The sequence below is a fragment of the Corylus avellana genome, chromosome ca4, assembly GCF_901000735.1.
Source record: "Corylus avellana chromosome ca4, CavTom2PMs-1.0".
Lineage (NCBI taxonomy): Eukaryota > Viridiplantae > Streptophyta > Magnoliopsida > Fagales > Betulaceae > Corylus > Corylus avellana.
The window spans coordinates 2354349-2376004 of NC_081544.1; the positions used below are offsets into that span (position 1 = coordinate 2354349).

The 21656-nt window shown below is 33.5% G+C and overlaps 5 protein-coding genes and 1 pseudogene across 5 annotated transcripts; 3 read left to right on the forward strand and 3 right to left on the reverse strand.

Annotated features, from left to right (window-relative positions):
* Positions 1–2420: 2420 nt before the first annotated feature.
* Positions 2421–3905, reverse strand: LOC132177231 (rust resistance kinase Lr10-like). Its single transcript, XM_059589483.1, has 3 exons — positions 3890–3905; positions 3744–3770; positions 2421–3642 (listed from the first exon to the last, which is right to left on the reverse strand). Exons 1-3 carry the CDS (start codon positions 3903–3905, stop codon positions 2546–2548), a joined length of 1140 nt encoding a protein of 379 aa, XP_059445466.1. The 3' UTR covers positions 2421–2545.
* A 5-nt stretch (positions 3906–3910) lies between these two features.
* LOC132177232 (putative RING-H2 finger protein ATL21A) lies at positions 3911–4602 on the reverse strand. Its single transcript, XM_059589484.1, has one exon. The coding sequence runs from the start codon at positions 4571–4573 to the stop codon at positions 3911–3913; it is 663 nt and encodes a 220-aa protein (XP_059445467.1). The 5' UTR covers positions 4574–4602.
* Positions 4603–4771: 169 nt separating this feature from the next.
* LOC132177233 (LEAF RUST 10 DISEASE-RESISTANCE LOCUS RECEPTOR-LIKE PROTEIN KINASE-like 1.2) lies at positions 4772–5947 on the forward strand. Its single transcript, XM_059589485.1, has 2 exons — positions 4772–5559; positions 5883–5947. The coding sequence occupies exons 1-2, from the start codon at positions 4800–4802 to the stop codon at positions 5945–5947; spliced, it is 825 nt and encodes a 274-aa protein (XP_059445468.1). The 5' UTR covers positions 4772–4799.
* Positions 5948–6873: 926 nt separating this feature from the next.
* Positions 6874–10271, forward strand: LOC132176988 (rust resistance kinase Lr10-like). Its single transcript, XM_059589163.1, has 4 exons — positions 6874–6907; positions 7837–7872; positions 8622–8648; positions 8992–10271. The coding sequence occupies exon 4, from the start codon at positions 9081–9083 to the stop codon at positions 10134–10136; it is 1056 nt and encodes a 351-aa protein (XP_059445146.1). The 5' UTR covers positions 6874–6907; positions 7837–7872; positions 8622–8648; positions 8992–9080; the 3' UTR covers positions 10137–10271.
* Positions 10272–11209: 938 nt separating this feature from the next.
* On the reverse strand, positions 11210–12153 carry LOC132176989 (phosphatidylinositol 3,4,5-trisphosphate 3-phosphatase and protein-tyrosine-phosphatase PTEN2A-like). The gene is made up of 2 exons (XM_059589164.1): positions 12083–12153; positions 11210–11885 (listed from the first exon to the last, which is right to left on the reverse strand). Exons 1-2 carry the CDS (start codon positions 12134–12136, stop codon positions 11352–11354), a joined length of 588 nt encoding a protein of 195 aa, XP_059445147.1. The 5' UTR covers positions 12137–12153; the 3' UTR covers positions 11210–11351.
* Positions 12154–13172: 1019 nt separating this feature from the next.
* LOC132177234 (rust resistance kinase Lr10-like) lies at positions 13173–16885 on the forward strand (annotated as a pseudogene).
* Positions 16886–21656: the final 4771 nt, after the last annotated feature.

Sequence of the window (21656 nt, forward strand, 5' to 3'; positions counted from 1 at the left end):
GATTAGAGCAACACTTTTTCACTTAGAGAGATAATCCTTGTCATTTTTTTCTTGGTGGGTATGCAAAAAATTTGAATTGTAAAGAAGCCTTTGAACTTTGTCATGAAATCAAGGATACAAGAATTGGGGCTACTGCTTTCACAGCTAGTGTTGATGCAAATATTTGGTAAGGTAGGATGAACAAATTCTTGCTTGGTTACTAAAATGAGGGTTTGTGTCAAACCAATACATTTGTAGCCTTGTGGCCCTTATTGTGGGCCTGATTTATGAGGATTAGAAAGTCTTCAACTCAATGTACAAGAAATATGAGGTTGTTAGAGAGTTGAACATTATGCATGAATTGTTAATTTATTGGGACAATCAGGCCCGCTTAGAATCCGTTGGATTTTTTAACTCAATGCAGCACAAGGATGAAATTGCAAAGACAAGAAAAGAAAAAGAAAAAGAAAAAAAAAAAAAAAAAGAGTTCTCACAATTTAAAAGTTTAAAATAAAACAATATAACAAATTAAAGAAAGAAAGATCACTAATTATTAAGATAAATGCAAAATAAAACAATATAACAAATTAAAGAAACATCACTAAAACATGTGTCGTTTTATAATTAGATGTGACGTGTGACACTAACGGAATCCATAAGATTTTAGATAAAATTTGATAGTAGAAACTTATTTGTTATTTTTGCATATCATAGAAATCAAAACTCTCAGAATATTTTTAAACCACCAAGGGATTTATTGTAAATTAGTATAACCATAGAGACAGAATTTGTATTTTCCCTTAAAATTGATTTTATTGGAGGTTTTTGATGATGACAATGTCGGTCTCTGAAGTTGGCTTCATACTTAATTAAAGTTGTTTAGAACGAATTAAAGATTGGAGATGATTTTTCCTTGAAACTTTCATGGACATAATTAAGTTTTTCAAGTCTCAACAAATTCATACGGAAGTGGTTGGGGACGTAGCAGCCTAGATTGAAATTGGTAGATAATGAAGATGCGTCTCTTTCCTCCATTATGAGTTGCGTTTTCATTCGGAAACTCCATCGGTGACTCCATAATTGACTAAGCAAGCATCACGCGCTTCCGCGGGTTTGTCTTTTCAGTAGAAAAATCAGTTTCCGTGTGGCAAGTTTTTCCTCTTTTGGAGCTGAGTGAGATAGCTACATATGATCAGTGGGTAATTGGTACCACAAAAGTCGCCTTCAGTAAATGTCATATGAAGGCCCCAGGAAAATGCCATGCCATCCGGTGTTTTTCTTTGTTGGGATAAGTGTGAAAATTCTTCCTTGATCATCATAGTGACCTCAAACCACTTTCAGGGAGGAGTTTCGCCTGAAAAATAAGGGAAGGTCGTTAGAAGGCCACCGGTCTAGAGGTCATAAACAATTCGACACTCAAGTTAACAAAACTGAAGCCGAGAGAGAGAGAGAGTAAAATGACTAGAAAAAGGTTAGTGTGTGTATTGGGTGTGTTAAATTATTACTTGTCCAAAAAGCTTAAACTGATAGGAAATAGGTAAATTTAATAATTTAATTAACACTTTAACACTCCTCTAACGTGTGGACTTGAATTTTCTTTTTAATAAGTGAGGCCCAACACGTAGAAAATTTTAATTAAATTAAGGATGAATGATGAAATCAAGGTTCGAACAAAAGATCTTTAACTCTGATATAATATAATAAAAGGTGATAATTGTTAGTAATGCCTCAATGAGGTCTTTGTCGATACTTGTATTTATAGAAGTTACCGGATGTATAATTGGCTTTAAAATAAAAATTACAAACGTAAGAATTTATCTTTAGATAAGTTTGTTGATAATGTTTAAAAACCATTTGAATATTAGATAGAATGTTATATACTTAATATTTCCTTTGACTTGATCTGCAGCATTATCTCCACCTTTTTCTTTTCTTTTTTTTTTTCTTTTTTTTTTTGTGACATGAGCCATATCTCTACTTTATCTCTACTTGCAAACATATCTACTGTATTAAAAATTGAGGATGATATTCAAATAGGTACTTAGGTGGTAAGGGATACTTAGGGGAGTGCCTCAAACCATAATGTATAATATTTTTATTTTTTTTTGATAGAAGTGTTAAAATTTTAAATCAAGTGAATTTATCTCTACTTATTAACTCAAGTTTTTGGATAAGTGGTAATTTAACATGGTATAAGAGTTAAATGTCCTAAGTTCGAGTCTTGACTCTGTAATTTAGTCTAAATTCAATTAAATATTTAACATTAAAAATAGAGTTTGAGCCCACACGTAAAAGATAATGTTAAAATATTTCACATGTTCCTATCATGTTAGGATTTTGAAATAACTAATAATTTAACAAGAGAAATACATTGTGTACTTAATTTATAGAACATTCCTCTTTTGCAAGGAATCGTGACCATCAAACATGTGTAGTAGTACTGAAGCTAAAAAGATTTTCACTTTCAGATTATATAACAATTCATAAGTCACAACCCAAGAACTCGACATCTAAAGAAAAAAAGAGGAAAGATTAATAGTTCTGATACTTGAGTACAACATGATCATTATTCTTGTTCTAGGATGACATCTAACTCTTGGTTTAGCTTCAGTCTTGTAGGATTTGTTGAGGCAAACGGATTAGGAGGCATAGTTAGTTCATGCCCTCCTTCTAACATTTGAATCACAACTTTCATGGAAGGACGATCCGCTGGATGCCATTGGATGCACCAAAGTCCAATAATTGCAAGTTTCTTTGCAATTTCAGCATCTCCATCATCCTCAATAAAGACTCGTAGGTCTTCTTTTTGTTCTAAGAAATTGTAGATCCATTCTGGAAAGTAAACTACTTGACTAGTTTTCTCCGCTGTAATGTCAACATTCTTCCTCCCTCCTACCACTTCAAGCAATAAAATTCCGAAACTATAGATATCAGATTTATAAGAAACATTTCCAAAGTTTCTAGAGAACACTTCTGGTGCGATGTAACCCATGGTCCCCCTGGCTGTGGTCATTGACACTGCACTTTGATCCTTGGAGCACAACTTGGCAAGACCAAAATCAGAAATTTTTGGATTGAAATTTTCATCTAGCAAAACATTATGAGGTTTGATATCAAAATGGAGGATTTGTTGGTCGCACCCTTGGTGAAGATAATCAATACCTTTTGCTATGCCAATTGCAATATCTTGTAGCTTGTCCCAACCAAGGAAACGATTTTTAGTGTCCACTGAAGATATGAACTTCTCTAGTGAATAATTTGGTAAGAACTCATAAACTAGAGCACGTCGAAATCCATCTGCACAGAAACCAACCAAGCGAACTACATTAACATGATGAATCCTGCCCATTGTCCCTACTTCATTTATGAATTCTTCCCCGTTTTCTTTAGAAGTGTTCATGATCATCTTCACCGCAACATGGACTTCATTTGAAAGCTTTCCTTTGAAGACTGTTCCATAAGCACCCTCACCTAGTTTTTCGACAAATTGATTTGTAATTCTCTTAATATCAGAGTACGAGAATCTGGTGGGCTTGAAATTTTTGTAATCCTCCAAAAATGTTTTGATCTTAGCTTGATTTTCTTTTTCTGCTTTGTCATAGTTGTAGATACGGTAGAGAGCAAAGACCGCTAGTATTGATAGAAATGAACTAAAGACGATACCTGCATGTTAATTAAACATTCGTAAGTGATCATCGATCAAGAACTTCCTTCTCCTGAATAATTAATAAAAATTTCAAGTGGCTATTAGATCAAGGACTCACCAGTGATCTTTAACTTCAATAATACACCTGTATGTTAAAGATCTAACATAATTAGATTCTCATTGTAAACATTGATTAGTTGAGAGGTGGAAATTAATTGATCAGAATGAAAATATATAATACCTATAAAATGTTTGGAGAAGCACTCAGTTTCTGATTCATTGCTATTATTCTTCATCTACATCCTTGCCTTTCCGTTCACAGTGTCCGCACTTTGGACTGTCCCACTTCAATCTCAAAATATTATCATAATCGAATAATTGATAATATGAAATTGATGGAAGAGTATACATCTTTTTACAAGATGCTATGGGCAGATTGTTGATGTTAGAAACCGAAGAGAAGGCACGAACTTCGTGGCTTGGGCCACTAAGACAAGAGATCGCATGGTAGTAATGTGTTTCGTTTGAGGAACAATTGAAAAAGGCGTAGTCATACTGGTACGGTTGATGTTTGAACAGGAAAGGCGAGGAAGACAAATTGAGATCTCGAAGCTGTCTGGGAAAGCAATGGACAGGGTCGTATACTTCAATTACCTGAGATTTGTAGTCAATATTTTCCACAAAGAGTTTCACAAAATTTGGCAGTTGCAGCACCGTGTCATTTGTGTGAGTGGATGACAGAGTAAACCCAGGAATAGGATACCCACAGAGGTCTGGCTGGGTGTCAAGTCGGAAGGGAAATCGAATGGTGTAATTTTGGCCACGGCCTCCACACCGTATTAATTCATGGCACCCATTTTGGCCTTCCCCAAGGCTTACGACGAAAACCAGAAACAAGATAAAGAAATATGAGATTCCCCTTAATTCTAAGCTGCAGACACCCATCATCTCCGTGTGGTCTGGATGGTTTTCTCAGCCTAAAATAAGATATCCATTTCCGTGGTTAATTTGGCTTTCTCCATTTTAGTCTATCAAGGTAGTCTTCATTCATTATTTCCCTGCACCACTTTAACATCATCCGTTTACATTTTTATAAAAACTTTAAATTGACTGTGAAAGCTATAAGCGAAAAGAAAAAAAAAAATCCTCTCCACTCTTCTCTCTCTCTCTCAAAATGGCAGGACTCTCTGCTGGACTCTCTGCCCTGATTGTTATTGTACTTGTCTATGAGAGCTGCAGTGCTGATGATGGTCATCTCTGTGCTCCTTCTTCCTGCGGCGATATCCATAACATAAGCTATCCCTTTCGATTACAACACCAACCACAAAACTGCGGCCACCCAAGTTATACCCTGTCTTGTGAGAGCAATTACCAGACAGTGTTAAACTTATATGAGGGAAAATACTATGTACGGCAAATCAATTACGAAAACTACACAATCCGAGTGGTAGACTCTGGTATTCATCACCTATCCATCCCTCTTCATTTTCTAAACAGCAAGAATTTCAGTGATGGGGATCCATATACCTCGTATGATTCGTATCAACAAAGGAGATCTAGCGAACTATCAGAGGGTACAGTGGTTTTCTTGATGTGTGAAAATCCGGTGAATTCCCCATTCTATTTGGAGGCTTCAACTTGCTTCAGCAATAATGGAGAGTATTCTTCCAACTCTTCCAAGATGTATAGATATGTTAAAGTCGGCAGAACGAATGCAGCGGATGTGGAGGACTCTTGCCAAATAGATCGAATGGTTCCGACATCGTGGCCAGGAAATATTGCCTGTTCAGACGTCCACAACGCATTGGAATATGGTTTTGAGCTTTCATGGCTCGAATTTAAGTGTAACCAAAGCTGCGGATCAGGACAGTACTGCTCCTTGGATGACGCGAATGGTGTTCATTGCGAGCGTCGATATCGATATCCACTAATTGGTGAGTTAAGAATGCTGAGAAAAAAGAAATAATACTAGCTACTTATCAATTTCTAATTAAATATCGTACATGTTGACCATTAATTAATTTCCTTTTGCAAATTTATTTTCTTTCTTAAATCTTTAGATTTATTTCTCACTTACTCTCACTAAAGGTTAATTTGTTGTATTTTCCGGTAAATCTTTCAGGTTTTGTTTTTTGTTTAATTTAAACCTTTTCTCTTATGCCTGATTCTGATCAACACCATATTAATGTCCCAATTAATGATTATAATTCCAAGTTTGCAAAAGCTGATGTTATTATTTTCTTTCTCAAATCTGCAGAATCTATCCTACGCTACGTATTCTCCTACGGTGAGGCTTCTCTCTCAAAAAAGTTGGTTGCGTGATAAGTATAGAATAGTATTTGGATGAGACCTTTTTTTTTATATATATAAATAGATGTGGATGAGTACTGTTTCCAAATAATGATCAGACAATTAATGACTAAACTTTAGTACATAACGTGTTAGAATATAACTTAAATGATTAGATCTATTGTTTTCTACTATTTTTGGTATATGTGATATTAATTAAGATAATTAAGTGTGGGAATGGGTTGATTTCTAACTTACAGGTTGAAAATTGGAAATAACACTCATTAAGATTGAATACAAAATAGGAAGAGAAATATTCAACTTTATTCAACTTGATGAAAATAACTTGCTTATATAGGTATTTAACTATTTATAGGATATAAATGATCCTTCTAACTTATTCACAATAACTTTATTCATTTACATCTCATATAACTCCCATGGAATAACAAATGATCTGTTATTCTAACTGAAGATTAGTTATAGGTTAGCGGATGTTTGGTGTCTTTGATGTGTAATCTTTTAGTTACGACTTTGATCTTTTAGTTTCAGCTAGGATCTTTCAGAACCTTATGTTTTGTGATTGTTAGAGTTTTAATGCTCTTGATTCCTCTATTAATGAGATAAAAATGATTTTCCTTCCAAAAAAACAAAAACTCCCATGTAACTCCTATGTAAAATAACTGTTGAAAACTAAAAGATACAACCTCTTCAAATCACTTAGTAGCATATGAGAATATGAAATGAAAAGACTCAAATAAATGTTATTAAAATTAAGATTATTATTCAACATTATATGCTTTAAACAATGAGGAGTATGAGACGGAAAAATGTCAAATTTCTTCATAAATAAACTTCCTCTACTGAATAAAATTTAAGTTTCTTGTTCAGCATATGGCCAAGGAGAAATTATTTAAGTTTTTGATTAATTACTAATTACTTCATTTTTTTTTCTAGCTGTTGCAGTTTTAATTTATGGAGCAGGGCTCATTGGTAAGAATTTGTTTTTCTCCTATTATCTTCTTCGAATTCTTTTAATAGATTATTCCTTACAATGTGAAACATGAAAATAGTTTGTTCCAGCTTAAATTTTATCGTTAAGAAAATCCATGCTACTTCTACTTGAATATAACTCTTTATTGAACTACTTCTACTTCTACTTGAATAAAGGCTTTATATATATAATTGGTAGTATAAAATTATATATAATTGTAGTGATACATACTGGAAGGGATCAAGTCTATTCGATGGGTCTTGGGTTGTTTCCAAGTTATGCCTTTGATTATGAGAAAATAAGCAAGAGATAAAAATAAAAGCATATAAATATAGAATTGCTCATAAAAAGTACTCGTACATAGCATTGACCAGGAATTATGGTGAAATATATATATATATATATGGCTGGAAGTCCATAATTTGTATTTTATATAACATCCTTCTTCTGTAAGAGATTGTGACACTCAAAACTCAAAGCCCAAGCCCCAAGGAATTGACAGCTGAAAATAAATAAATAAATAAAAAAGGGAAAAGGCAAGAAAAACTAGCCAGTACTTTTCATAAGCTTCACGCCTAAAAAGGCATTTTGATATCGTACATTGATTGCAAGATTAACAGTTCTGAGAAAAAAGAAATAATACTAGCTACTTATCAATTTCTAATTAAATATCATACATGTTGACCATTAATTAATTTCCTTTTACAAATTTATGTTCTTTCTTAAATCTTTAGATTAATTTCTCACTCTCACATAAGGTTTGTTGTATTTTCCAGTAAATCTTTCTGGTTTTGTTTTTTTGTTTTAAACCGTTTCTCTTATAACTGATTCTGATCAACACCATATTAATGTCCCAATGGTTATTAACTTATGATTCCACATTTGCACGCAAAAGCTGATGTTATTGTTTTCTTTCTCAAATCTGCAGGTGTAATCCTAAACTTCGCATTCGCATGCTCCCACGGTGAGGCTTCTCTCTCAAAAAATTTGTTTGAGTGATAAATATAGAATAGTATAATGGAATAGATTTGGATGAGTACCTTTTCTTTTCTTTTTTTCAAACGAGAAAAAAAAAAAAAAAAAATCAGGTGTGGATGAGTACTGTTCCCAAATAATGATTAAACTTTAGTGCATAACTTGTTAGAATATAACTTAAATGATTAGATCTATTGTTTTCTACTATTTTTGGTATATGTGATATTAATTAAGATAATTAAGTGTGGGAATGGGTTGATTTCTAACTTATATGTTGAAATTGGAAACAACACTCACTAAGAGTGAATACAAAATAGGATCGGAAGAGGAATATTCAACTTTATTCAACTTGATAAAAATAACTTGCTTACATGGGTATTTGATACAAATGGCCATTCTAACTTTTTCACAATAACTTCTCATATAACTCCCATGTAAGTACTCCTATGTAAAATAATTGTTGAAAAACTAAAAGACACAATCTTCAAGTTGCTAACATATAAGAATATGAAATGAAAGACTCAAATAAATGTTATTAAAATTAAGATTATTATTCAACATTATATGCTTTAAACAATGAGGAGTATGAGAAGGAAAAATGTCAAATTTCTTCACAAATAAACTTCCACTACTGAATAAAATTTAAGTTTCGTGTTCAGCCGCATATGGCCAAGGAAAAATTATTTAAGTTTTTGATTAATTACTAATTAGTTCATTTTTTTTTTCTATCTGTTGCAGCTTTTGATAATGGATTACTGTTCATTGGTAAGAATTTGTTTGTCTCCTATATATGATCTTCTTCGAATTTTTTTAATTATTCCTTACAATGTGAAACATGAAAATAGTTTGTTGTAGCTTAAATTTTATCGTTAAGAAAATCCATGCTAGCTTATTATTATGAAAATATTATAATAAGACGTGCTACATGATGAAAATATTATTATGAAATTTACAGGAAAAAGACAACAAATACCATGCTAGCTTAATTATAAGGATTTAGGAAGGAGATTATTTAAATAATTTTTATCAACTAAAAATAGTGGTGTTGACACCAATAAAACAATAAACTAATTTCTTTTCTTCCAATTACTTGGATGTTCCTGCCCAGGACTATGCTATCGTGCCGCAATAACAGTATTAGGGACGGCATGTCTGATTGCGTTTTTGATATACAAATGGCGTAGAAGGCATTTATCTATGTATGATGCTATTGAAGAATTTTTGCAAACCCACAACAATCTCATGCCAATAAGGTACTCTTACCCAGAAATTAAGAAGATGACCAAAAATTTTAGGGTCAAATTAGGTGAAGGAGGTTATGGCACTGTATATAAAGGAACGCTTCGAAGTGGCCGTCTTGTAGCTATAAAGATGTTGGGTAAATCCAAAGCTAATGGACAAGACTTTATAAATGAAGTTGCAACCATTGGAAGAATTCACCATGTTAATGTAGTGCAGCTTATTGGTTTTTCCATTCAAGGGTCAAAGCGGGCTCTTATATATGAATTCATGCCTAAAGGGTCTTTGAATAAGTACATTTTTTCACCAGAAGAAAGTGTTGTCCTAAGCTACAAGAAAATATTTGATATTGCTATTGGAATTGCTCGTGGGATTGAATATTTACATCGAGGATGTGACATGCAAATTTTGCATTTTGATATCAAGCCTCACAACATTCTTCTTGATGAGAATTTTAATCCTAAGGTTTCTGACTTTGGCCTTGCAAAACTGTATCCAATAGATAACAGCATTGTTTCTTTGACTGCAGCAAGAGGGACATTAGGATATATAGCCCCTGAGTTATTCTACAGAAACATTGGAGGCGTCTCCTACAAAGCAGATGTTTATAGTTTTGGAATGTTATTAATGGAAATGGCAGGTAGAAGAAAGAACTTAAATGCATTTGCAGAGCATTCAAGCCAAATTTACTTACCTACTTGGATCTATGACCAATTGCACGACGGAAAGGATATAGAAATTGAAGATGCCATAGAGGAGGAAAAGAAAATGATTAAGAAGGTGATCATAGTGGCACTATGGTGCATACAGATGAAGCCTAGCGATCGTCCTTCAATGAACAATGTCCTAAAAATGCTTGAAGGAGAACTTGAATACTTACAAATGCCTCCCAAGCCTTCTCTATCGTCACTAGAGAGACCCATAATGGATGCTGGAGAAAATTCGAATGAAACTTCCTCGTCAATGCAATCAGATGAATCAAGTCAATCCACTCATTTGTTTAATGCAAATTGATTGATATGCTAGTCTACTAAATAATTAGTTTTCTCATGTATGTTTGGCAGCACAAAGATGCTTGGTATTTATGTGTTGTAATAAATATTATAACATTTCTTATGTTCAAATTCTACTTGCTCATCCTTCATTATCCATTACTTTTACTTTGCATTGTTGATTTGGCATATTAGATTAGACCAACCCTTTGTCACTTAGAGAGATAATCCTTGTCATTTTTTTCTTGGTGGGTATGCAAAAAAAATTGAATTATAAAGAAGCTAGCCTTTGAACTTTGTTGTGAAATCAAGGATTCAGGAATTGGGGCTATGCTTTTGCAGCTAGTGTTGGTGCAAATATTTGGTGAGGCAAGGTGAACAAATTCTTGCCTGGTTATTAAAATCAGGGTTTGTGTCAAACCAATGTATTTGCAACCTTGTGGCCCATGTGGGCTAATTTCTGAGGGCTAGAAAGTCTTAACTCAATGTACAAAGAATATTGGGTGGTTCGAGAATGGAACATTATGCATGAATTGTTGATTTATTGAGCCAATCAGCCCGCTTAGAATCCATTGGATTTTTTAACTCACTGCAGCACATGGATGAAATTGCAAAGACAAGAATTCTCTCAATTTAAAAGTTTAAAATTAAATATAACTCTTTATTGAACTACTTCTACTTCTACTTGAATAAAGGCTTTATATATATAATTGGTAGTAGAAAATTATTTATAATTGTAGTGATACATACTGGAAGGGATCTAAGTCTATTCGATGGGTCTTACCTATTTAATAAATGAGCCTCAATTCCTATTTAGTTTGATTTATTTAATAAACGAACCAAGCATTTCTATTTCTATTTAGTTTATTTATATTTTATAGCCTTACCCAAATACTTCTTATAGCCTTACCCAAATACTTGGATGCACAACGGGGGAAAATACACGAAATTAACATCAGATTTGCTGTGGATATTGACATCTAATAGCTTTTATCCTTCATTGGAACTAATAAAACAAATTCATTAATTTTCGCCCCATAATATAAAAATTATTCTCACGTCCAGCCAAATATTTTATTTAACAATCCAATACACCAGAACCGAACAGACGTTACATTACCAAGTAAACAAATGGATTGAACATGACCATCTTATAAGCAATTGGTGCATTTACAACTAGCAAGCCATTTTATGTACAAATTATCTGAATTTAAAGCAAACAATCCAACACACCGGTTTATTCACTTTCGAAGTCCTCATCATCTCCAAATGTAAAGACAGAAGCATCAGCAGCCATTGCCTTGAATTCACTTTCTGTGTTGGGCACCTCAAGGGCTGGTACAGCTCCACCAACAGCATCACTTTTACGCTCACTATCAACATGCATCTGTGTTGGGCCAGTGTTTCCCAGAGATAAATGTTCAGTCTCACGAGATACACTTGCAATTTGATCTGAATTTGTCCTAGTCTCAGAACTGGAGGTGGTATTGATGACAGTTCCTCTTGCTGCAGAAGCTGCTTCTGCTTGCCTGCTCTTTGAAGAACCGGTTTCCTCTGCCTCACTATCCGAAAAAACGTCATCTTTATCACGACCTTTCGAGTCTTTGTTTTGGCTTGGTCTGGATGCACCCTCATCAACTGATGCAGGAGAAGTCCCCGAGCTTTCATCTGTTTTCTTGGCAGCAGTTTCAGTGTTGGGTGTTGAAGTAACAATGCCGTTGGAATCTACCAGAACAACCTCAACCTGAAATCCCGGGGAAGGCAGTTTCCTCTACAGAAAGCATATACCAGAATAAATAAATGATGTTGTACAATAATCATCAATTCCCAAGAAAGCTAAGAAAACATTGACACAGAACAGAAGCAAACTCCTTTCTCTAGAATTTATAAAGCTACATCTTGTAGAGAATAAGTGCGAAGATCTAAGTGCTGTAAGGGTAGATCATCACATATAAGTTTGATCTTCACCTTGTCAAATCCGTCAAGATCATTGGTATTTAAAACTTTTCTATTTTCCGTCATCGTTGTGTTTAGCCAGCTGAAAATCACAGAAAAAGAATAAGTATTAGATTTCAATTTCATGTCTGAAAAGCTAGCAAGAGACTGATGTATTGGGGACGAAGCCGAATTACGGACAAGTAGAAATCTCCTTGACGGTCATGAAAATGGACTTTGAAGTCCCCACCCAACTACGGCAGACCTGGCTCCCCTGGCAATGCAAAGACCATTACCCCCTTCTTGGGCGCACTAAACCAAAAATCTTCTGGCTGCAGAAATAATAGAGGTTTATCAAATCCCAAATTGGTAAAAAGTACTCCAACTCCCCAAAATACAATTACAATATCATCAAGATCTATTCCTAATATCTAAGCTTGGGCATGCTATTAAGAAATCTGAAATTTTCAAGTATTTTAAATGGAGAGTCTCTTCCATCGTGGATGTGATGTAAAAGTCAATTTTACAACTTTCAATAGAAATTTGATATATTAGGTAAAAACATCAAATATAATAGAAATAAAAACATTGCATCTTTAATTCAATCCAATCCCGTGAACTTTTCTCTTCATTCTAGCCCAACGCCCATCACCAAAACTCCCACCCACCTTTGAGCCATTAACACCGGAGTTTTCAAACGCAACTAAGATGGTTGCACCGATGGCTTTTTCAATGGCTATTTTTGTGTATGAGGTATTTTGTCAAGAGTACAAAAATTATTTGGTATTAATGGTTATACTATTTTTTGGTGTTTCAAGTTGAAATGTTTTCTCTCTATTGAAGGGTGCAAAACACTTCATTTACACCATGTCCGGATTAAAATTATTTTCTATTTGATGAAGAGCCTTAAACCCATAAAAGTTTTTCGTTTAACAGAATCTTTCTGACAAGGCCGGTTTGTGAAAAAGGCTTTTATTTTAATAGTCCATCGACCAAAGCCCTAGTCCATGATACGCTGTTTGAAAAGCATTTGGTTTATTACAACAAGAATCTTGATGGGTATGCACAAAAAACAAAAAAATAAATAAATAAATAAAATCTGAAGAAGCATTTGAACATTTTCATGAAGTCAAACGATACAGAAATTGGGGCTACTGCTTTCACAGCTAGTGTTGGTGCAAATATTAGGTAAGGGTGAGCAAATTCTTGCCTGGTTACTAAAATCAAGGTTTGTGTCAAACCAAAGCATTTGTACCTAAGTCGCCATGTGGGCCTGATTTATGAGGGCTAGAAAGTCTTCAACTCAATGTACAAGAAATATGGAGTTGTTCCCAGAATTGAACATTATGCATGAATTGTTGATTTATTGGGCCAATCATGCCCATTTAGAAGCCATTGGATTTCTCAACTCAATGCAGCACACGGATGAAATTGCAAAGACAAGAGAAAAAAAATAAATAAATAAAGTCCCCACAATTTAAAAGTTTAAAATTGAAAATAACTCTTTATTGAACTACTTCTACTTGAATAAAGGAGTACATGGCTTTATATAATTGGCCTACTTATTGAGATAAATGCAGAATAAAACAATATATAACAAAATCAAGATTAGAATACTAAAAAAAAATATGTCAAAAATTTAGACGGAACTTGATAGTGATTTTAGACGGAATTTAATAGTAAAAATATATTTGTTATTTTTGCATACCATAAGGATCGGAGCTCTCGAAATATTTTTAACTCAAGAAATCTATTGTAAATTAGTATAATCACAGTACTTTGCATTTTTCCGTTAAATTTATTTTATTGGAGGTTTTTTATGATGACAAATGAAAGATTGGAGATGATTTTTCTTTGAAACTTACATGCACATGGTTTTTCAAGTTTCAACAAATTCATACCACTCTTTCCTTCATTATGTGTTGCGTTTTCATTGGCAGAAAGGTTGACATCATGCGGAGACTCGGTGAGTGAGTCAACAATCAATTAATTTATTATGGGGTCTATAATTGACTGACCATGCATCACGCTTCCGCGGCTTTGTCTATTGAGTAGGAAAAATCAGTGTTGGTGTGCCAGTTTTCCCTCTTTTTGAGCTGAGATTTCGACATCAGTAGGCCTGTGGAAAATTCCATCCATTATTTTTCTTTGTTGGGAGAAACCCAGGATACCCACAGTGGTGTGGCTGGGTGTTAAGCCGAAAGGGAAATCAAATGACTGGGCCACCGCCTCCGCACGGAAATTCATGGCACCCATTTTGGCCTTCTCCAAGGCTTAAGACGAAAACCAGAAACACGAAGAAATATGTGATTCCCATTTCTAAGCAGACACCCATCTCCGTGGTTTGGATGGTTTTCTCAGCCTCGAATATGTTATCTAATCAAATATACATTTCCTATTGCAAATTTATTTTCTTTCTTAAATCATTAGATTAATTTCTCGCTGATCATTCCAATGGAAAAGTCAAATGATACTTTTATCTAAAATGGTTAATCAAATTGGTAAAAAACTTTTTACATTGAATTAAAAAAAATAATACAAAATATTTATTTAATTGGATTAACAAAAAAAAAAAAAAAAAAATTACATCTAACAGCACTTTGATTACGCGAATCGTGTTCATTGCGTCCCTTGAGATAAACTATTGAGTGAGTAAAGAATGCTGAGAAAAAAGAAATAATATCGTACATGTTGACCATGCATTAATTAATTTCCTTTTGCAAATTTATTTTCTTTCTTAAATCTTTAGATTAATTTCTCACTCTCACTAAAGGTACGTTTGTTGTATTTTCCAGTAAATCTTTCTGGTTTTGTTTTTTGTTTTAAACCTTTTCTCTTATGCCTGATTCTGATCAACACCATATATATATATTAATGTCCCATTTAATGATTATTAACTTATAATTCCAAGTTTGCAAAAGCTCATGTTATTTTTTTCTTTGTCAAATCAGGATCAATTCGCAACCCATACTTCGGTGAGGCTTCTCTCTTAAAAGAATTGTTTGGGAGATAAATATAGAATTGTATAATGGAATAGATTTGGATAGGTATTGTTCCCAATTATGACAGAATGTTAATGCCTTTAGAATATTAATTAAATGATTAAATTTTGTTATTATTTGTGTGATATGTGGTATTGATTAAGATAATTGAGTGTTTTGGAATGGGTTGATAACTAATTTATATGATTTACACAATGAGGAGAATAAGACGGAAAATGCCAAATTTCTTAAGAAATAGTCTTCCTCGATCTACTAATAAAATTTAAGTTTCTTGTTCAGCATGGCCAATTAAGGGGAAATTATTTAAGTTTTTGATTAATTACTAATTAATTCTTTTTTCTTTTTTCTTTTTTTCTATCTGCTGTAGTAACTTTTTTTGGGGTACTATCGCTCATTGGTAAGAACTACTTGTTTCTCTCCTATGATCTTCTTCGATTTTTTTTTTTAATAGATTATTCCTTAGAATGTGAAACATGAAAATAGTTTGAACGTGGGACATGATGAAAATATTATTATGACATTTACAGGAAAAAGACAACAAAGACCATGCTACCTTAATTATAAGGATTTAGGAAAGAGATTATTTGGAAGTTATTACGAATTAATTTTTATCAACTAAAAATAGTGGTGTTGACACTAATAAAACAATAAACTAATTTGTTTTCTTCTAAATATTTGGATGTTCCTGCGCAGGACTATACCATGGCCTAATAACAGTATTAGGGACTCCATGTCTGATTGCATTTTTGATATACAAATGTTGTAGAAGGCATTTATCTATGTATGATGCTATTGAAGAATTTCTGCAAACCCACAACACCCTCATGCCAATAAGGTACTCTTACTCAAAAATTAAGAAGATGACCAAAAATTTTAAGGACAAATTAGGTAAATGAGGCTATGGCACTATATATAAAAGAACGCTTCGAAGTGACCATCTTGTAGCTATAAAGATGTTGGGTAAATCCAAAGCTAATGGACAAGACTTTATAAATGAAGTTGCAACCATTGGAAGAATTCACCTTGTTAATGTAGTGTAGCTTATTGGTTTTTCCATTCAAAGGTCGAACCGGGCTCTTATATATGAATTCATGCCTAAAGGGTCATTGAATAAGTACATTTTTTTCGCGAGAAGAAAGTGTTGTCCTAAGCTACAAGTAAATATATGATATTGCTATTGGAATTGCTCGTGGGATTGAATATTTACATCGACGATGTGGCATGCAAATTTTGCATTTTGATATCAAGCCTCACAACATTCTTCTTGATGAGAATTTTACTCCTAAGGTTTCTGACTTTGGCCTGGCACAACTGTATCCAATAGATAACAGTATTGTTTCTTTGACTGCAGCAAGAGGGACATTAGGATATATAGCCCTAGAGTTATTCTACAAAAACATTGGAGGAATCCCTACAAAGCAGATGTTTATAGTTTTAGAATGTTATTAATGAAAAAGGCAGGTAGAAGAAGGAATTTAAATGCATTTGCAGAGCACTCAAGCCAAATTTACTTGCCTAATTGGATCTATGACCAATTGCACAACGAAAAGGATATAGAAATGGAAGATGCCACAAACGAGGAAAAGAAAATGATTAAGAAGGTGATCATAGTGGCATTATGGTCCATACAGATGAAGCCTAGCGATCGTCCTTCAAGAACTATGTCCTAAAAATGCTTGAAGGAGAAGTTGAATAGTTACAAATGCCTCCCAAACCTTCTCTATCATCGCTAAAGAGACCCATAATGGATGCCGGAGAAAATTTGAATCAAACTGGCTCATCAATGCAATCGGATGAATCAAGTCAATCCTCTCATTTGTTTAATGCAAATTAATTGATATGTTAGTCTACTAAGTAATTAGTTTTCTCATGCATGTATGTTTGGCAGCACAAAGATACTTGATATTTATGTGTTGTAAAAAGAGTTCATTTGACCAACGATAACTTCCTTGTTATAACATTTCTTATGTTCAAATTCTACTTGCTCATCCTTCATTATCCATTACTTTCACTTTGCATTGTTGATTTGACATATTAGATTAGACCAACCCTTCGTCACTTAGAGAGTTAATCCTTGTCATTTTTTTCTTGGTGGGTATGCAAAAAAATTGAATTCTAAAGAAGCCTTTGAACTTTGTCATGACATCAAGGATACAAGAATTGGGGCTACTACTTTCACAGCTAGTGTTGGTGCAAATTCTTGCCTGGTTACTAAAATCAGAGTTTGTGTCAAACCAACGCATTTGCAGCCTTGTGGCCCATGCCGGCCTGATTTTTTAGGGCTAGAAAGTCTTCAACTCAATGTACAAGGAATATGGGGTTGTTCCATTCTGAGAATTGAACATTATCCATGAATTGTTGATTTATTGGGCCAATCAAGCCGCTTAGAATCCATTTGATTTTTTTAACTCAATGTAGCACAAGAGGAAGAAAAAAGAAAAGAAAAACAGAGTACATGGCTTTATATAATTGGCCTACTTATTGAGATAAATGCAGAACAAAACAATAAATAACAAAATCAAGATTAGAATACTAAAACAAAATCTGTCAAAATTTTAGACGGAACTTGATAGTGATTTTAAACGGAATTTAATAGTTGAAAGATATTTGTTATTTTTGCATACCATAGGGATCGGAGCTCTCGGAATATTTTTAAATCACAAGAAATTTATTGTAAATTAGAATAATCACAGTACTTTGCATTTTTCCATTAAATTGATTTTATCGAAGGTTTTTGATGATGACAAATGAAAGATTGGAGATGATTTTTCTTTGAAACTTACATGGACATAGTTTTTCTAGTTTCAACAAATTCATATGACTGTTTTCTTCATTATGTGTTGCGTTTTCATCGGAAGAAAGGTTGACATCATTCGGAGACTCGAGTCAACAATGAATTAATTCATTATGGGGTCCATAATACAACAAGATTTTGGTTTATTACAACAAGATTCTTAATGGGTATGCAAAAAAAATCTGAAGTTTCATGAAATCAAAGGATACAAAAATTGGGCCTACTGCTTTCACAATTTAGTGTTGGTGCAAATATTTGGTAGGGCAGCGTGAGCAAATTCTTGGCTGTTACTAAAATCAGGGTTTGTGTCAAACCAAAGCATTTGTAGCCATGTGGCCCATGTGGGCATAATTTCTAAGGGCCTAGAAAGTCTTCAACTAAATGTACAAGGAATATGAGGTAGTTTCATTCCAAGACTGGAACATTATGTATGAATTGTTGATTTATTGGGCCAATTGGGCCCGTTTTGAATCCATTGAATTTCTCAACTCAAAAGGCTGCTGAGCTAGTGACGTAGCACAGCTTCACAAGGATGAAATTGGAAAGACAAGCCAAGAACAGGAACAATAGAATCTCTCACAAAAGAGTTCCCACATTTTAAAAGTTTAAAATTGAATATAACTCTTTATTGAACTACTTCTACTTGAATAAAGGCTTTATATAATCGGTCTACTTATCGAGATAAATGGAGAATAAAACAATATAACAAAAGAAAAGAAATATTAGAACACTAAAACATGTGCGGTTTTATAATTATATTTGTTGTACCACACTAACGAAATTTATAATGATTTTAGATAGAATTTGATAGTAGCAATTTATTTATTATTTTTGCATACCATAAAAATCGGAGCTCTCAAAGTACTTTTAAATCACAATAAATTTATTGTAAATTGATCAAATTTGGAGTGGTCAGAAGAAATATATGGTAAATTGTATATGCATTTGAATAATTGAATGGGTCGTTACTCATACGGAAGTGGGCGGCTAGCTAGCGAGCCTAGCTAGACTGAAATTGGTAGATAATTAATGAAGATGCGTCTCTTTCCTTCATTTTTTTTCTGAGTCGACATCATTGGAATTGGATCCCTCGATGAGTGAGAAACGTTTCATTGGCAGAAACGTCGACATCATTGGAATTGGATCCCTTGATGAGTGAGTTTACGATCAATTAATTCATTATGGGGTTCACAATTGACTGAGCATTCATCACGCTTCTGCAATTGGGTTTGTCTATTCATTTCATTTTAGTAGAAAAATCATCTAGTGTCGGTGTGCCCAGTTTTCCCTTTTTTTTTTGAGCTGAGATTTCAACATTTGTAGGCCTCAGGAAAATTTCATCCATTGTTTTTCTTTGTTGGGAGAAAGTGTACGTGCAAATTCTTCCATTTCTTTGTTACAAAATACAGACAGAATAATAAAGTAGTGCTGCAGCTTTATACAAGTCAGTCAAGATCGAGCTAAATGTCATAGGGTAGTGATATTGAGCACGCCCGGCGTGCTTCAACAGTGAAGCACGCCGGGTAAAAAAATTTTTTTTTTTTTTTAAAAAAAATTAAAATAATAAAATAATAATAAAAAAAATAATAAAAAAATTTTTTTTGCCCGGCGTGCTCAATATCACTACCCAATGTCATATGGGAGTGTTTGTTAAACAATACGGTACTGTTCTTATTTCTATGGCACTGTAACTTGAAATGGGCGCCGAAGACAGTGAAGAAAAGCAAACTGTATGCATGCCGACAGTTATGGGTTTATTGTCAATATTTCCTATTTTATCCCTTTCTCATTGTAAACAATTCTTATTTTCTATTTTGCTATATGGGCATATTTGTCTTTTACGGACAATTGGATTCTCCCACGCGCCAGTGGTGGGCAACAGCATTATAGTCAAAGACCTTTAGTCGAGCAACAATGCCGTGGGTTTTGGGGTGTTTGCTGTCATTTGCCAAACAAGGCCATGAATGCCTCAGGAAATTTCCATTCCATCTCGAGTGTTTTTCTTTGTAATTGGGAGTAAGTGTGAAAAAATTCTTCCTTGTTATCGTGTTTGGTACGTATCCACTTTCTTGACTGACCAACAATAAATCCAAGAAAGTTAGAAAGTTTATCTGAATCCAAAGAGTCCACGCTTCTAGCTAAGTCTTCTCCATGAAAATTGCATGATAAATAAAGGCAATTAATAAGGGTTTGAAAGTTTAATCCTATCGAGTAGATTGTTATATTATTTGAAAATTTATTCAAGAATCTTGCAATAGTTTTACCATATTTTAATTAATTCCTGCTAAATCCCAACATGTCCAACTTCGACAGTTCTCGACTGACGTATGCGCTCTTTTCTTTTTTCTTTTTCTTTTTTTTTCCTATCAAAACTTTTCATAAATATTGGAATTGATCATAATGTGTACTTTGGAGAACATACTTAACAAAATTTCAAGTTAAAATGGTCATGAAATCAACAATTCACAGGCCAAGAGCTCGACTCGACAACTGAAAGAAAAAATTAAAAAAGAAAAAGAAAAAAGGAAAGGTTAATATAGTTCTAATTCTTGAGTACAATATAATTGCAACCACAATGATCATTATTCTTGTTCCAGGAGGGCATCTAACTTTTGGTTTAACTTCAGTCTTGTGGGACTTGTTGAGGCAAACGGATTAAGAGCCATATATATATAGTTAATTTATGCCTTACTTCCAACATTTGAATCACAATTTTTATGGATGGACGATCAGTTGAGTGTCATTGGATGCACCAAAGTCGTCTAACAATTGCAAGTTTCTTTGAAATTTCAGAATCTTCATAATCCAAAATTATTAAAAGAAATTGTTGCCGGCTAACCCACATCTTTCCATGTTTTTTTTAAAATTTAAATATATATAGGTATAGTCCGTATGATTTAACCACAAACCTTAATGGACATTTCACCTATAACAGTTAAGTGGTTTTTAATATTTTTAATTATTTTATTGAATACTCTTTTTTACTCATTTAATTTGAGGCTGTGACAATAAAAGCGTTCAGGACTTTCGGTGCACGTATTCACTTTCTTGACTGACCACCAACAAATCCAATAATCCCTCCTTCCCTGCATTGAATAGAAAAAAAATAAAAATAAAATTTCCAAAGAATCCAGGCTTCAAGTCTTCTCCATGAAAATGCATGTTAAATTCCAGTACTTGGGCCCTACGATGTCAATAATTTGCAGGTGAGGATGATATGAAGTCGAAATCGAAAACATGTGGAGGAGGAGGATGGCTTGTCAATAGTTGTCATTTTGATATTTATTTAGGTTAATTAGTTTTTCAAGCAGCTAGCTACCCATACGACCCATGACTCATGAGAAATAAATCCTATGTTTATCATGTAACTAAGTTTTTCTTGACTTGACTAAGAATAAATCCAACAAAAGTAGATCACCATGATAAATAAAGGTAACTATGGGTTTGGAAGTTTATTCAATTATAATGCTATTTAGTATATTGTCATATAATTGAGATGATGTGGTAGTAAAAAATCAGATTTTACTTATTATTTTTACAAGTACTAATTTTTTCTGTCACATTATCAAATTATATAAAAGTTATATAACAATATACTAAATACCGTTATTCTTATCTCATTACTAAGACTCCTCACTTCAAGTTCAAGTCCTCTACATGCAAATCCATGTTTAAATTCTACATGGGGCCATGATTGATGTCAATTATTTGCAAGTGATAATCAATGAACTGTAGGAGTTGGCGTCATTAAATTTTATGAAGGGTGTTTCCGTTATTGGAGTACATTGAGATTATTTTGGTAGTTTAGGGG

Bases quoted from the DNA above. Each gene is read 5' to 3' on its own strand.
- LOC132176988 (XM_059589163.1), top strand. From the start codon at position 9,081: ATGTATGATGCTATTGAAGAATTTTTGCAAACCCACAACAATCTCATG.
- LOC132176989 (XM_059589164.1), bottom strand. From the start codon at position 12,136: ATGACGGAAAATAGAAAAGTTTTAAATACCAATGATCTTGACGGATTT. The intron at 11,886-12,082 runs GTGAAGATCAAA...TGCTTTCTGTAG, and splicing joins ATCTTGACGGATTTGACAAG to AGGAAACTGCCTTCCCCGGG.
- LOC132177232 (XM_059589484.1), bottom strand. From the start codon at position 4,573: ATGATGGGTGTCTGCAGCTTAGAATTAAGGGGAATCTCATATTTCTTT.
- LOC132177231 (XM_059589483.1), bottom strand. The intron at 3,643-3,743 runs GTGAGTCCTTGA...ATTAACATGCAG, and splicing joins ATTGAAGTTAAAGATCACTG to GTATCGTCTTTAGTTCATTT.
- LOC132177233 (XM_059589485.1), top strand. From the start codon at position 4,800: ATGGCAGGACTCTCTGCTGGACTCTCTGCCCTGATTGTTATTGTACTT. The intron at 5,560-5,882 runs GTGAGTTAAGAA...TCAAATCTGCAG, and splicing joins ATATCGATATCCACTAATTG to AATCTATCCTACGCTACGTA.